Source organism: Ostrea edulis, chromosome 9, assembly GCF_947568905.1.
Source record: "Ostrea edulis chromosome 9, xbOstEdul1.1, whole genome shotgun sequence".
NCBI lineage: Eukaryota > Metazoa > Mollusca > Bivalvia > Ostreida > Ostreidae > Ostrea > Ostrea edulis.
In genome coordinates, this window is record NC_079172.1 from 33,601,005 (window position 1) to 33,617,630 (window position 16,626).

The following is a 16,626-nucleotide window of genomic DNA, read 5'->3' on the forward strand; positions in this document are numbered from 1 at the left end:
TCAATTAATGCGCGCAATAATTCGGAATTGAAGATATCATTAATTATTTGAAAAGATCTTTAATTCCATTGTTGCGCGCATCAAATGAATTGATGATATCTTTAAATAATTGAAGATATCTTCAATTATTTGAGTTTATGTTAATTTGGCGCTCCATACGGATGGAGTCATGCATGTCCATTAGGCCTATTGAAAGAAGAAGACTATTCAAGTTGAAAGAGATCTTTAATTGAATTGTTACGCGCATCAATTAAATTGATGATATCCAAACTTCCACCAGAGTTCGTTTGTCCCGAGGCAGTTATAGATTATTCTAACTACACCGTACTCATACTATGGCGTGGACTAGCAACGTCCCTTCGTGTGAATAGGACATACACGTAGCTTGGGCCGATCTGATTAAAACTAGATCTTTGATATCAACTCCAATATTCTGATATCGGAGCGGATCAAAGATCTGGTTTTATTTGAAATATACTCGGGTTCGACATTTGTAATTTTCGGAACTTCCCTGTATTTTTCCATTCACCGCATTGCCTCCTTCTTTCGCTGCCCGGTTACCCGCCATGTCGGAAAGTGATTCGGACGAAGGGACCAAAACTTCAACCTGGGTCCCTTACAGAGACCGCGAGGAATGGAAAGACGTCACCCCTGTCCCCCAGGACGACGGACCCGGTCCGGTGGTGCAGATTGCATACTCGGACGATTGTGAGTAAATTAATAAGGGAAGAAACATGCATCTTGAATTAGCTGTGTTTGTTGTGTGTACATTTATGGAATGCGCATTGGCACGTGCCCAGGTGCAGAGGCTTGTTTATGTGCAATATGTACTTAGTCTTAGTGTGAATTTTAAAGGTAATCGGAGGTTTTAAATTCGATTTTTGTCCCTTTCTTATTCATGGATGAACAATGTCATCACAATGACGATATTTATGGCGCGTCTTTAAGTGATAAGAGCGTTTGGTCAGCTACAGTACATTCATTAGGCCTACGATATGTTTATATAATAGTTTTAAACCTACCACGAGTAGGGTTATGTACAGGTCTGCTTATTAACCTCATGTTTATCTGTTTTAATATTAATATTTAGCCCCCCCCCCCCCCTAAAAAAACCCACCCAAAACTATGTGGTTCCTTTTCGGAAAAAAAGGTAGGGAAATAGGAATCTTTCATGTGTGTTGAAAACAGGGGTCAATTACTTAGCAATGTAGTGCATTACATCATCATTACTTAGAAAATTAAAACAGGTAATGACAGTTCCATACCAAATGCTAGGCACAAATGTCACGGATCCTCGGAGATGACCTTAAAAACGGATGTCCCGTATCACAGTAGGTGTGGCATGCCAAAGAACCCTCACTGCTCAGTGGTCGTAAGCCCCGAGCATAGGCCTAAAAAAATTAAGCCCTTCACTGGTCTGGTGATGTCTCCATATGAGTGAAAAATAATCGAGAGGGACGTTAAACAAGATACAATCAATCTACATGTAATGCATTACATTACCATTACTTGTAGTGCTATAATGGTCCATTACACATTACACCCCCATTACACTGAAATTGGCTGTCATCACCATTTGGCATTACCCCAGGCCTGGTTGACAAAGTGCACACGTATCAACAGTTTGCCACAACTTCCAGCCTTTAATTGTTCATCTTTTTTTTTTTTTTTTTTTTTTATGAGGTGAAAAATCTTATTTCCCTATGTTGGCCTTTGTGATTTTCTGATCTGTAGCTTAGACATTTGTTATTTTTTCATCAATTACAGTCAACTACAAAAATGCCCCATAAATGTGTATGAAAACTTAATATTTAGCTGTAATTCACAGAACTTTGTAATAGGACGGTTACAAAAAATTTCGGGCCAGGTCGGTTCTAAATTTTTTACTTTGGGTTCGGGTATTTCGCTTTGGATCTATATAGCTTATTTTAAAAATCTATTATACAGTTAAAATCAAAAACCTTTATTGTATTTTGTTACAATAAATACTCGAGGACGTGGACTGTGGTTTAGACTCGACATCCATGGTACTAGAAACAGCATTGTCACTTCAACTTGTTTCCATTCCATGCTTTCAATGTTTTGTCATTGACTATGTTGATCCTATGGCATATTTTCAATGCGTTTGACGTATATTACATACTGTCATTGTTTACAGTTTTGTCCAAAAGCCATCATTTAATAGTTTATCAAAATACAGCCACATGTGAGGATTTTGACGACATTTCGTTTAAACGGATTTCTAATAATGATTCTATTTTAAAACCAGACCCAAACCAAAAGACGGAAAAATGGAACTGAACCCAACCTGAACAACACAACCTGTAGTTTTCCGTTATTTCGGATGCCCGTTTTAGCCCTACTAAAAGTACTTTGTAACCTCTTACATTTGGAAGTGTTAAGAAAGAAACTTGGTTATTCACCACATTTACATTTTGTTGACCCCGTAAAGGGGGATAATTAAAATTATTGGTTGATAAGTTTAGTAAATATGTCTGTACCTTCTGTGCATATTGGATGATAAATATAAAATATGCATGATACTATGTTACTGAAATATTGTGTAAATGTTACTCGAAACTTTTGATGTATGTATAAAGATAATGTATATATTTTACATAGCTTCATATACTAATTTATTTTGTATCTGTATAATACTGCTGTCTTTATATGTGTTTGCAGGCCCATAATGTGAAATACATGTTGTTCTGAAACTTATTGTGCTATCCAGTATAAATAAAGAACATTATTGTTATAATACCATGTAATACCATCCGTACTTTTTGACATTTTAATTTTGCTATGATAATTGGATCCCAAGCTTTTAAAAAAAATTAGGGTGGGAGATCAGATAGAGAAATAGAGTAGGTCAGGAAACCATAACCACACGATTATTTATTTTATGCCTTACCTGTGTATTGATAATTAGCTGTGCAGTACTTCTTGTCCACACAACATAGTGTGAAATGGGTTACATAATAATGGAGTAAAAGTATAGAAAAAAACAAAACACTTCTGTGGTTTGCCAAAATATTTTTGGGACTGCTAGGAAGTGACGGTGTCTTTTATTCTACAGCCAGGTGATATCGTCTATTGAGATTCATTTGATTAGATATAAAATTAGAATCCTAGATTAAATTGAAGATTTCAAACACTCTGAAAATATTATGTTGTTTCATTTGTACTAGGAACAGATAACGCTACTATAATGTAATATGTGTTTAATGAAGTTAAAAAATCAGTCTTATTAATAACCCATATGATGACCCTAGCTACCAGATGTTCTATTGGGTCAGTAAAATTGTCGGGGGGGGGGGGGGGGGGGGGGGGGGGGGGGGCAACAGTAGGCATTTCAAATTGCTACCATGTTTGGTCTTTAAGATGATTATCTCAAAGACTAAAAAATATTGATAAAATATATCCACACCAAAAGCTTAACAGCATGTTGTTCACGTTTATATACGTTTGTTGAAATTTTGGATATGCACAATTGATATGTCAGCTATTATATTTCAATTGTGCTTGGAAACCTTAGTTAACTTTGAGAACCTACTTGAATGGTTTTGATTATTTTACTGTACCGAAATCTCATTTAATATACTATGATATATGGCAAACTGTTTACAAGTGCATTCTGTCATGGTCGCTACTGATACAGTAAATAATGATATGTGTTCATTTTTTTGCAGTCCAGGATGTGTATGATTACTTCCGGGCAGTCATGGCTGCGGAGGAAGTGAGCGAACGTGCTCTGGAGTTAACCAAGGATGCAGCTAGACTGAATGCTGCCAACTACACTGTGTGGTAAGTGCTAGCTAAATACAGCCCACTGTACCGAGTGCGGTAAGTGCTAGCTAAATACAGCCCACTGTACCGAGTGTGGTAAGTGCTAGCTAAATACAGCCCACTGTACCGAGTGTGGTAAGTGCTAGCTAAATACAGCCCACTGTACCGAGTGTGGTAAGTGCTAGCTAAATACAGCCCACTGTACCGAGTGTGGTAAGTGCTAGCTAAATACAGCCCACTGTACCGAGTGTGGTAAGTGCTAGCTAAATACAGCCCACTGTACCGAGTGGCGTTAACTTATGCCACGACTCAATATTTTTTCAAGACATTTTACAGAAGAAACCAATAAAAACTTTGAACATAAATGTAATGTGACACAGTCAAAATTTTGAAAGCAAAATATTTCCGAACCACTGAATGGTAAGATGTCTGTTGGCTCTGTAGTTTAAACTGATCATAACAAGTTCATTATTGTTTTTGTCAGCCTTGAGGCTAACAACAATCTGACTGTTGTAGGACCTCATTTTGTCCCTCGTGTATGTAAAAATGATAATTTCAGGTCAAATCAGATATATCAAAAACCTGTCAAACTGATAATTAAGGCAATAAATCAAACATTGAATCGAAAATGGTATCAATATTTTGGTGAATCATTTCAGCCCTGTTAATAACTAGATACTGCTCACTATATCGTGTGGTAAGTGTTAACTAAATATTGCCCACTAGACTGTGTGTTGTTAACTAAATACTGCCCACTACACTGTGGTGTTAACTAAATACTGCCCACTAGACTGGTGTTAACTAAATACTGCCCACTACACTGTGTGGTGTTAACTAAATACTGCCCACTACACTGTGGTGTTAACTAAATACTGCCCACTAGACTGGTGTTAACTAAATACTGCCCACTACACTGGTGTTAACTAAATACTGCCCACTAGACTGGTGTTAACTAAATACTGCCAACTACACTGTGTGGTGTTAACTAAATACTGCCCACTACACTGTGTTGTTAACTAAATACTGCCCACTACACTGTGGTGTTAACAAAATACTGCCCTCTACACTGTGGTGTTAACTAAATACTGCCCACTACACTGTGGTGTTAACTAAATACTGCCCTCTACACTGTGGTGTTAACTAAATACTGCCCACTACACTGTTTGGTGTTAACTAAATACTGCCCACTACACTGTGTGGTGTTAACTAAATACTGCCCACTACACTGTGTGTTGTTAACTAAATACTGTCCACTACACTGTGGTGTTAACTAAATACTGCCCACTACACTGTTTGGTGTTAACTAAATACTGCCCTCTACACTGTTTGGTGTTAACTAAATACTGCCCACAAGAACATGTGTTGTTAACTAAATACTGCCCACTACACTGTGTTGTTAACTAAATACTGCCCACTACACTGTGGTGTTAACTAAATACTGCCCACTACACTGTGTGTTGTTAACTAAATACTGCCCACTACACTGTGTGTTGTTAACTAAATACTGCCCACTACACTGTGTGGTGTTAACTAAATACTGCCCACTACACTGTGTGTTGTTAACTAAATACTGCCCACTACACTGTGTGTTGTTAACTAAATACTGCCCACTACACTGTGTGTTGTTAACTAAATACTGCCCACTACACTGAATATAAATGTTAACAGCAAACTAACAACTGAGCTTTTTGACAAATGAAATGACTCTAGCACCAGATCTCCATTGTTAACTTCTCATATATATACATGTATTTATTGCAACATAATATCAACACCTGCGTATGGTGTTTATGTCTCTCAACTAATTTGATGGATGAGAATATGTTTTACGTATGAAATTTACGTATAGATTTTTAAATTGAGGCAGGCTGTTGACAAATAAGTTAATGTTACAGAGGTTTCAACAGTTGATCAAAATCAGCATTTTGCAAATTCTGTGGTTGTTAAATGATCTAGTTAACTGATACAACCTATCAAATGCTGTCTGACATTGTTTTACACCAATTGTTAGGCTGTTCTTTTACACCCTAATCTTGACTATGGTTTACTCTGTTTATCTGATCAAAATATAGGGCTCCTTTTGGGTGTAACTGGTTAACAGGGGATGCTTACTCCTCCTAGACACCTGATCTCACCTCTGGTATATCCAGGGGTCTGTGGTTTTTTTTTTACTATACTCTTTATTTTGTACTCCATGTATGATTTATGAGATTGATCACTGTTCCTTCACTTCATCATGTTGGTGCAAAATATTTTTAACAATTTTTGTGTGCTTTATTATATCTTTCATTTTCGATGGCTGATATGAGGGTTGTCCCAAAAAGTCGTAGACAATGTTAATAATTTTCGAAATACACATCAAATCCAAAAGATTTTTTACATGAGAAAACTTATACTTATTCTAAATAAAAATATAAAATTTGAAATAAGTAATAAAAGAGATGAATGGGATGTAACTGAATAAAAAGATATATATATATATATATCTGCATTGTTGGCGCACATAGAAAATTAAGTTTTGTTTTTTTTTGTACCACTAATTTAGATGAAAGCAAAAAGCTTCATATTAAATATATCGCATTCAAATTTATATCGATGGAATCAGTTATCTTTTTCGTGTAATATACTGGTTTTATAACCGCAGGACATCATAACCGGCAGAGAAGTGATGTCATTTATAAACGTACCTGTAATGAAATTTGCGCGACATGATGACGTCAACGCCATTCTTGGCGCATGAGAAAATAACGAATAAACAAGTTATTAACATTGTCTACGACTTTTTGGGACAGCCCTCGTATATGAGGCCATCTTATAGTAATATTAATTTGGATATAGAACAGTTTCAAAACTTACACAAGATATATATAGGCTTTCTTCAGAAGATGAAATAGCATTCAGCTACCCTCCAATGGTAGTTACAGACTTATAACGCTGTGACAGTGCATTGAATGGTAACGTCAACCTCATTGGCATTAAAAGAAAGGGGCAATTTGGAGAGGTGATGCGTGAACAAGATTGAAATGGAGCATGTTACAGATCATGTTTCAATGACTGGAATATGTCTATGTTATGATTACAAGTTTAAAGATTTAAATACAGGATTTTGAAATTCCCTGAATGAATTTTTATATGGATTATCACTCCCTTCCTCAAATAAAATGTATTATAGTTAATCATATTTTGTGCGCAAGGAGTGGATGGAATTGTCACTGACGGAATTGATGTAGGTTGTGCTGTGAAAATCTGTATTAGAAGTCAATCTTTCAGATTTATTTAGGTAATGAAGTCTTTGGATTATTGCCCAGAAGTAGGTGATTAGTGATATTGGAAAGTAATCTCATTAATCAGATTTCTTCCTCAGTCTTTCCTGTGAATTATTGTCTGGGACTGTTTATTAACTTTGAGTAAGAAGATTTGATTTCTGGCTAACTGCTTTATACGTGTTATGACTGAGGATTTTCAAGTGGTAGAACCTGACGACATATATATTACCCATTGTCCAACAACGATAAATGAAGTTATATATTATCAGTATTTAATCATAGCTACCAATTTAAAATCAATCTATTGGTGCCGAGATACATTGTATATTCAGATCACATCTCAATATTCACTGAACAACTTAATCCAAATTGAAACCCAAAATTAATGCAAAATAAAGATTTGCTTCTTTCCTTTATCATGTTTATACAATACCATTAGCAGTGTCCTTCAGATTTACTATTATAATTCTTATACCAGTATGTATCATAGCTTCAGAAGATTTGTATCAATCACACAACTGCATCATTGTCTTTTAATGTTTTTGGTAGGCACTACAGACGGATTCTTTTGAAAGAACTGAAGAAAGACCTGAATGCGGAGATGAAATACATTACGGACATGATTATCTCCCATCCCAAGAACTACCAAGTCTGGTGAGTTGAATCTGTTTTACACACAGCTGTCTCTCTCATCCCACATGTTGGGGTCTGTTTAACTTGAACATGAACGAGATGTTCTGACTTCACTAGGCACCACCGCAGAGTGATCGTGGAGTGGCTGCAAGACCCATCACAGGAACTGGAGTTCACCGCCCAGATCCTGAGAAAAGATGCCAAGAATTACCACACCTGGCAACATAGGTCTGATATACCAGAAAATCAAACTGAGAACTTGTTCATAGCTTCCAAGAGTACTAAGTAGAATGGTGTATTTTTTGTTGCTATTAGATTTCTGTTTCAAGTTTTTGGGTCACCTGTGTGTGACCTTATGCTATTGATCTGTGTTGGTCGTCATCCATCGTGCGTTAACAATTGAGCATATTTAACTTAATCTTGATAACTACCTTTCCAATTATTTTCAAAGCAACTTTGGGACAAGGGAGACATCAGTTGTAAATTTCAAGACTCCTGCACCCCCGGGGCCTAAGGATAGGGCAAAAACTGTCAAATTTTAAAAATCTGTACAACTGCACACCTGTAAGAAAAACTAAATGCATAGTGAAATAGAGCAGGAAGGCCTTTACCAAAATTGTAAATTTCATGATCCCTGGAGTAGAGGTTCTGACCCCAGGGCGGACCAAACTTGGCATGTGTTTATGTGTTAAATAATTAAAACATCTTTTTTACTACTATTGATACTAAATTGGAATTAAATGGATATTTAGAAGGAGCAGGTAGTCCTTTACAAAAATGAAAAGTTTAATAAACCATGGGGTAAGGGTTTTGGTACCAGGGTGGGGCCAAAACGATCATTGTGATTAAATGCCTTTATCATTTGAAAGACTTCTTTAATCTTGCTGTTACTACATAAAATCTGAATTTAAAATTTAAATGTATAATTAGGAAAAACAGAGAGGGGTGAACCAAAATTTCACAACCCCGGGGCACAGTTTCCAAGTCAAGGGCGGGTCAATATGGTCATATACTGTTAAACTCCATTATGTTTAAAAATTCCTTCTACAATTTTACTGACACTAGATAAAAATGAAATGAGCCTGTAGGAGGATGGGCCCCATCATCTGAATGCTTCCTTATGATGTATGGGAAGTAAAATTGTAATATTATTGGCCCCTCAGTCAGGGTCAGACTCTAGGGCAGGATCAGCAGGGCTCAAAATTAACATATGCCCGTCAGTCTGTGACTCGTTAAAAGTCTGGCGGACTGACTGACATTTGTTTTAGTCAATCTGATGGGACTGGTTAATTTTCTAAAGCATCATTTTGGAAAATATACTTATGAAATTTTATACACACATTTGGCATGCTTCGATCTGCAGATAACAGACAAATCTGATTCGTAAATTTAAATCCCACATTTAAGTGTTACAATATTGTCTGACTGAGGCATATTGAGTTTAATTTCATTTTAATAACATTAACGAAATATGTTTAATTATTTCCGGAAAACTCTGTTGGACTGGTAAAAAATTTTGCGGACTGGTTGAAATTATACCCCATTAGTCCGACTGGACTGGTGACATAAAAAGTTAGCTTCAAGCCCTGGGATCAGTATGATAATATATAGCAATATAGACTAAATCTCAGAAAAAATAATTTTCCTCCTGACCAGTTAGTGTTACATGTACTGTTATTGTAATGTTTGAAGAATATTTTTTTACTTACTTGTGCTTTTGCTGAATAAGAATGAATATTCATCACGAGGGTGAAGGTCTCTCCCAAAAATAGTAAATTTCAGGTTCCTTGGGTAAGGGTTCTGACTCTAGTTATACAAATGTTAATATAACATATATTGTGTAAAGTCTTTCATCAGTTAGGACATTTTTGGGGACATTTGTGTATTTCAAAAGTACACTGCTGCTGAATAATAGAATTTAGCTTTGATATGCAGAACAGGACAATTATTATAGATTTCATAGCTGTTGGATCTCTTGCTATGGGTGGTAGATTTCTGATTTGGGGAGAAAGATGCATGTTAAATGTCTGATTGATAATAGGAAAAATTATCTTACTTATTAAGTTTATTTTATCACAGACAGTGGGTGATAAGGGAGTTTGGACTCTGGGACAAGGAACTGGATTACATTGACACCCTGCTAAAAGAAGATCTCCGGAACAACTCCGCTTGGAATCAGAGATATTTTGTCATCAACAATACCACAGGTTACACGAAAGATGTCGTTACTAAGGAGGTGGGGTAAGACTCCTGTGGATTGGTTTCGTATTTTTACAATTATTGAAATGCAGGCTAGTAAGCTATTCTCATAATAGTTACGCTTGTCCACATTCCATATATCAGGTGGTCTACCTTGCAGAAATAATTCCATTCCAATTTCTGTTGAAATAAATGCATCAGTTCTCTTAGATTGTTTGAAGTAGAGAAACTCTTAGATAGCGTAAATGGGTTCAGATTATTTTAATGCTTGTGTTTTGCAGATACACCCAGGAATTTATCAAGAAGGCCCCAAATAATGAAAGTGCTTGGAACTACTTGAAAGGGTAAAAGTAATTTATGTGTAGATTTTATTTAGGGTCCTTATTAGGGATGAAACGATTGTCAGTCGTTCAGAATAAAAGTCGCCGACATCGTTGACCAAACAAAATCAGAAAATCACTTCAAATTTGTTCAAATTTTATTTTCTGTATGTCAAACCCGATCAAAAGTAGGCAATCAAAATGGCGGGAGATATGAAGGACAGTAACAACAACGGCATTCAGCAGTCAAATAAATGAATCTATCTCTGATATCTTGAATACATTAAGATTATAGATAAATTCCATTACTTGTTATATTGAAATTTTGATTTATTCACCTGTGAACAAATGAAACAAAGAAGAATTCAAATGTTGTTTCCATACATTTCTATTTTGAGGGGAAAACACTTAAATGCCAATTCCGATTATAATCGATTATATGTGTCCGATTATTGCCGATAATTGATTATGGTTTTTGGTCTGATTGCCCATCACTAGTCCTGATGGACTTTGAGTTACTCAGTGATTGGTAGATTTACATGTTGATGGTGTATATTTAGGATCCTGATGGAATTTGAGTTACTCAGTGATTGGTAGATTTACATGTTGATGGTGTGTATTTAGGATCCTGATGGACTTTGAGTTACTCACACTGGTATTAAACTGATGTTAGTAACGATCGTTACTATCATTCCAAGATGGCGGAAGGAAATTCCGGAAAGACCACGTTTACTTGTATCTATTTGTATTGTTTATTTGCGAATGATATGTAGGTAAGAAATATCATACACTAGCAACAATTACGATCAGGTGTTATTTTATCTTTTATACGGCTCATATGAACAGAAAATTCGTCGTTGAAAAACAGCGAGGATGATAGTAACGAAAGTTCTTACGTTACTATCATCATTCATTTCCGTTACTATCATCCTCCCTGTTTTTTCAACAACGAATTTTCTGTTCATATGAGCCGTATAAAAGATAAAATAACACCTGATTGTAATTGTTGCTAGTGTATGATATTTCTTACCTACATATCATTCACAAATAAACAATACAAATAGATATAATAAGTAAACATGGTCTTTCCGGAATTTCTTTCCGCCATCTTGGGATGATAGTAACGATCGTTACTATCATCAGTTTAATACCAGTGACTCAGGGATTAGTAGGTTTACATGTTGATGGTGTATATTTGAGATCCTGATGGACTTTGAGTTACTTTATGATTGGTAGATTTAAATGTTGATGGTGTATATTTAGGATCCTGATGGACTTCGAGCTACACAAGTATCCAGGACTTCTGGAATTTTGTCAACAACTTTATGATGACCGCTACAGATCACCATACCTGATCGCTTGTATGATTGACACCTATGAAGAGATGCTGGAGGAGAATTGTGGAGAGCGTAAAGAGGTGTTGCAGAAAGCTGTTTCGGTACGATATTACGTCCATTCAAAACCATCCCACTGAATTATCAGATGAGGCTGGAATTTAAAATTTATGTCTTAGCGGATGGTTGATGTCCCTTCACCGCCAATATATTTGTATTCCTTATATAACTTGAGTAATGAATTTAGTATTCCACATCAGTTTGCTAGATTACAAAATCATTAGTCCTTGTAATGTATGACGACAGAGTCCATGAATTGGTTATGGGAATAGATTTTGCTAGAGACATTTCTTGTAATATGAGTATTGCTTAATTACTTATTATAAGGTTTCTGTGGTAACAGATTTGGACAGAAAGCTGTATCTGTTTTACATTATCTCCCCACCTCCTAGAATATTTATTTGTACAAAGAGGTGAAGACATTCTTCATATTTGTGGAAGGAACAAAACTTTTGTAGATATTGTACTGTAGATTACTTATTTTACGTCAGTACTTAATATCGCGAAATGACTCGTAGACATCAAATCGTGAGAATATAAATTTGCAAATGCTCTGTTGATGGAGAGTGTTTACATGTAATTCAGCAATATAAAAATAAAAGCGATTAATTTTGTTTAGCGAGTGATACTGCTTGCAAAAGTGCGCTAAAATAAATTCCTCACGTATATTTAGGAATCCACAGTAACTAGTAGTGATACTAGATATGTTTTACTTCATTTACCTTGGATTGAGTAAACCATGATGTGATGTGACTTTTTACAGCTGTGTAGATCCCTGGCGGAGGAATACGACACAATTCGTTCAGAATACTGGGATTACCTATCCCGGATTCTGTCCAATAAGTATGGGAACCTGGAGGGCAGCCAGTCTGGAACTATGGTGCAGGAAACTTCTTGATGGTCCGTACTCGGAAGAGAACGTGACGATAGACAATGAGAGGATTTCTAAATAATTATTAGATGTTGATGAACAACTCTTTGCTGTTAGTCATACTCCCAGAAAACCTGGTCTCTGCCATACTGCTAGTTATGTGACTGTAGAAGATACAGGGTTCTAATTTTAGATGTTGTGTTCTGAATTGTCTATCCACAATGTGCTGTATAATGATATGGTGTTTTCTGTCCATCCGATTGTCGATCTGGCAGAGCTTTCCATTTCTAGGACATACCTAGCTCACACATTATAAGATCATCACACCTTTAGGATGGCATGGGGGTGTATCACTCCTTTAAGGAGAGGAAAATGTCATGCCCCATTTAAAGGTAACAATGACATCATTTTCAAAATGCATATCTGTGATCATATCATCAAATGGCACATTGTCAGGGGAGGGGGCATGCCCCTAAACAAAACTCAAAACTGATCGTTACTGCCTCATTTTGGAATGTTGCTGTGCATACTTTCAATATAACATCTTATATTAAGAATTTTTATCAAATGTCAGAATCTTGTTCTGGATTGGCGTATCCTGTCCCGGCTGTGTACCAGATATGATGTATGTCTTTGAAGGTACCCTGAACTTTGAGGGATTTTAATTTGTATGTCATGCTTATTTATGAGTGAAAAGCAAATTAATTTGATATACAGCCCTTGGAAGATTGATAACAAATGAACAATTGAACAAAGTATTTCCCATGATTTGATATGGAATATTGGAGCCATTATGTCGTCTCTGATTTCATCACAGATTTAATATTTAGTATGTTCAATTAGATCTCGTTTTCTGCATTAACTTGGGCAACACTCAGTAAATAATGACTAAGGTAGGTACCTGTATCAGATATAGCGAGTGCAGACTCTTGGCACCGTTTTTTGAAAGTGGAAGGGGGTGGGGAGAAATGTAGAAAAGGTTGCTTTGATATTTGTGTCAAAATTTTTAAAACCACAAAATCATGGAGGGGGATGTTATACTTCAATACATGAGTGCAATGCATTGTTTTTTTTTCCACTACCATTCACCACTACTATAAAAAGAGTGACCAGCTACATGTAATAAATCGGTCTTTGTCTGTAAAAATAACAAACCTTGTATGTGATGATATCTCACCTGTCAACACTTTGAAAAATAGTCCACAAATCAGTCAGATATTTTTATATCAGCAATTAATGGTCTCTAGCCATCACTAATTTGTATACAAGTGTTGTCCAAGTACAGGGATAGACATTCACTTTTCATCTCACTTACCCTTTGAGCAAGTAAACTCGGAAGTTTTACCTGTCCAAACGAAAAACCTAGTTCGAAATATTATATCCAGTTATTCTGATTATCTCTGTCAATTGGTGATACAGTACAATTTACTAGAATGGGCCTTTGCTATATAATCTGATGATTCGTTAAAGAAAACAACAATACATGTATATGGAGTTGGACTTTACTTTCTAATATTTACTATTCATCATTAACACAATTATTATAATAATCACATTTCCTACTGAAAAAATCACTTGCCCCATCGGGCAAGTATGTATTGAGTTTCACTTGTCCGTACTGGGTTTTCACTTGCCTCGGGCAATCGGACAACTGTTAATGTCGATCCCTGAAGTGATGCATAATTTGCATAAATTCTTGATGGTTTCAAATGTAATAGTTCCGATATTCCATATTAATACACAAGCTCATGTTATATAATGAATTCTATTCTGTTAGGCATGCTCTGTTCTATTGTTCAACTGTACACGGAGTCTCTGTCTGAATTATAGATATGTTATATGTATGAAATTTTAATGTTTGACAAAAAACTCCACATAGGTATTTCATTGTGAAGGCAGACTGTATGTGAAGCATTTCGAACAATAATTATATCAATTCTTCAATATTGATATTCCCCATGTTTGGTGCATGCAGTAATATTCTAATTTATTGGCAAGGTGACAGGAAGGTTAAAGAAGACCAAATTGGTGAGATTTTTTAAAATAATATATGTATGACAGTCCTGTGTGTTCACGGAGGCATTGATTTAGGAGTGCTGCTAGGTTTGTTTAATTTTGTATTGACATTCCAATCCTACCTACCCACCTATCCTCTATAATGATGATTTGGATGGGAAGCCTTGTACATTTTACCCAGTTCTGTATACAGCCCAATGACTCAGTAATAAAAATTCTACCAGAATGCCTTTCTTCATTTTTATGCCTCCCTTCAAAGAGGAGGAACCTGTCGGGGAAATTAACAAGAGGCCCATGGGCCACATTGCTCACCTGAGTCACCTTGGCCCTGTTCAGCTGTTTTTTGTCTTTTGTGAAAAGAGAAACACTGGAGCGTCACCCTTGGCTAGCGAAGATGACGAAAAGAGTATGGACCATCATTTACTGTCCTCTGTGTTATGTTATTCGATCACCCCATATTCAATCATTAGAGAAGTCTGAAAAGTGACCCTCACCCTAGGTGGTAGGGGAAATGATAGTCTAGGGGGTTCCCTACCTTGCCTCCACACACCTTCTGTGGACTCTTCAAAGATTAAGTTATTAACCTTACAGCCCTATGTGATGTAAATTTAAGACCTTTTGGGTGAACTAAATGCCGACGTGACCCTTTTCAGCTGTTCTATGGGTTCGTATGAATTGTTGTCTCTCACTTAATCAATTTTGTGTCATTCGATCACCCTATATTCAATCATTAAAAGGCCTGAAGTTTCGCCCTTGAGCACTCCCACGTGATAATGTACCACTACAGCCCCAAACTGGGGACAGGAAATTATACATTTATATTCGAAGGGGTTTTGATTTGAACATATTTTATTGTATTAATATACAAAGGGATTTTTACAATAGAATATGTTCAAGAATATATATTTGAGATCGAAGGGGTCCCTTGTGTTGATAATCCTTTCTTGGACTGGAGATTTTAAATGTACCTTCATTATGACCCTATGTAAAATTTAAAAACTTTCAGGTGAGCTCTATTGCCTGCAAGTAAAACTTGATAGTTCAAAATATGTTCATCAATTCTTTGAAAAATTATCTTATTGGCTGCTAGCTTTTTAGCTCACCTGAGCTGAAAGCTCAAGTGAGCTTTTCTGATTGCCTGTTGTCCATCATCTGTAAGTAAACTTTTTACATTTTTGACTTCTTCTCCAGAACCACTTGGCCAATTTCAACCAAATTTCGTCAAAAGCATCCTTGGATGAAGGGCTTTCAAGTTTGTACAAATGAATGGCCATGTCCCTTTCAAAGGGGGAGATAATCACAAAAATAGGGTGGGGTCATTTAAAAATCTCAAGAACCACTGGACCAGAAAAGCTGAGATTTACATGTAAGCTTCCTGACATAGTGCAGATTCAAGTTTGTTTAAATTATGGCCCCTGGGGGTTAGATGGGGCCACAATAGGGGATCAAAAGTTTACATGCAAATATTTAGGGAAAATCTTCTCAAAAACCACTGAGGCAGAAAAGCTGAGATTTACATGAAAGCTTTCTGATATAATGCAGACTCAAGTTTGTTCAAATCATGGTCCCTGGGTGTATGATGGGGCCACAAGAGGGGATCAAAGTTTTGCATACAAATATATAGGAAAAATCTTCTTCCCAGAACCACTAAACCAGAAAAGCTGAGATTTATATGAAAGCTTTCTGATATAGTGCAGATTCTAAAAATATTCTCAAAAACTACTGGGCCAGGAAAGTGGAAATTTACATGAAAGCTTCCTGACATAGTGGAGGTTTAAGTTTGCTAAAATCGTGGACCATGGGGGTACGATGAGGAAACAATAGGGGATCAATTTTTACATAAAAATATATAGGGAAAATCATTAAAAATCTTCAGAACTTCTGAAAAATCACTGGGTCAGAAAAGTTTACATTCACATGAAAGCTTCCTGACATAGTCCAGATTCAATTTTGAACAAATCATGGCCCGCGGGAGTAAGTTGTGGTCACAATAGGGATCAAAGTTTTACATGCGAATAAATTGGACAAATCTTTAAATATGAGCCAAGGTGACTCAGGTGAGTGATGTGGCCCATGGGCCTCTTGTATAAGTTTATTGGCTGCTAGATTCTGTATGCTTATTGACTGCTTCGTAGTGGCTG

At 36.2% G+C, this 16,626-nt stretch overlaps 1 protein-coding gene across 2 annotated transcripts; it reads left to right on the top strand.

The window, feature by feature from the left end:
- The first annotated feature begins 510 nt into the window (after positions 1 to 510).
- Positions 511 to 14,711, top strand: LOC125667685 (protein farnesyltransferase/geranylgeranyltransferase type-1 subunit alpha-like). 2 transcript variants are annotated; one of them, XM_048901299.2, is made up of 8 exons: positions 511 to 708; positions 3,690 to 3,804; positions 7,602 to 7,706; positions 7,803 to 7,913; positions 9,765 to 9,926; positions 10,166 to 10,228; positions 11,468 to 11,642; positions 12,362 to 14,711. In XM_048901299.2, exons 1-8 carry the CDS (start codon positions 567 to 569, stop codon positions 12,494 to 12,496), a joined length of 1,008 nt encoding a protein of 335 aa, XP_048757256.1. In that variant the 5' UTR covers positions 511 to 566; the 3' UTR covers positions 12,497 to 14,711. The 2 variants fall into 2 exon arrangements, with proteins under 2 accessions (XP_048757256.1, XP_048757257.1); XM_048901300.2 differs by lacking the exon at positions 10,166 to 10,228 and having other exon boundaries at positions 533 to 708.
- Positions 14,712 to 16,626: the final 1,915 nt, after the last annotated feature.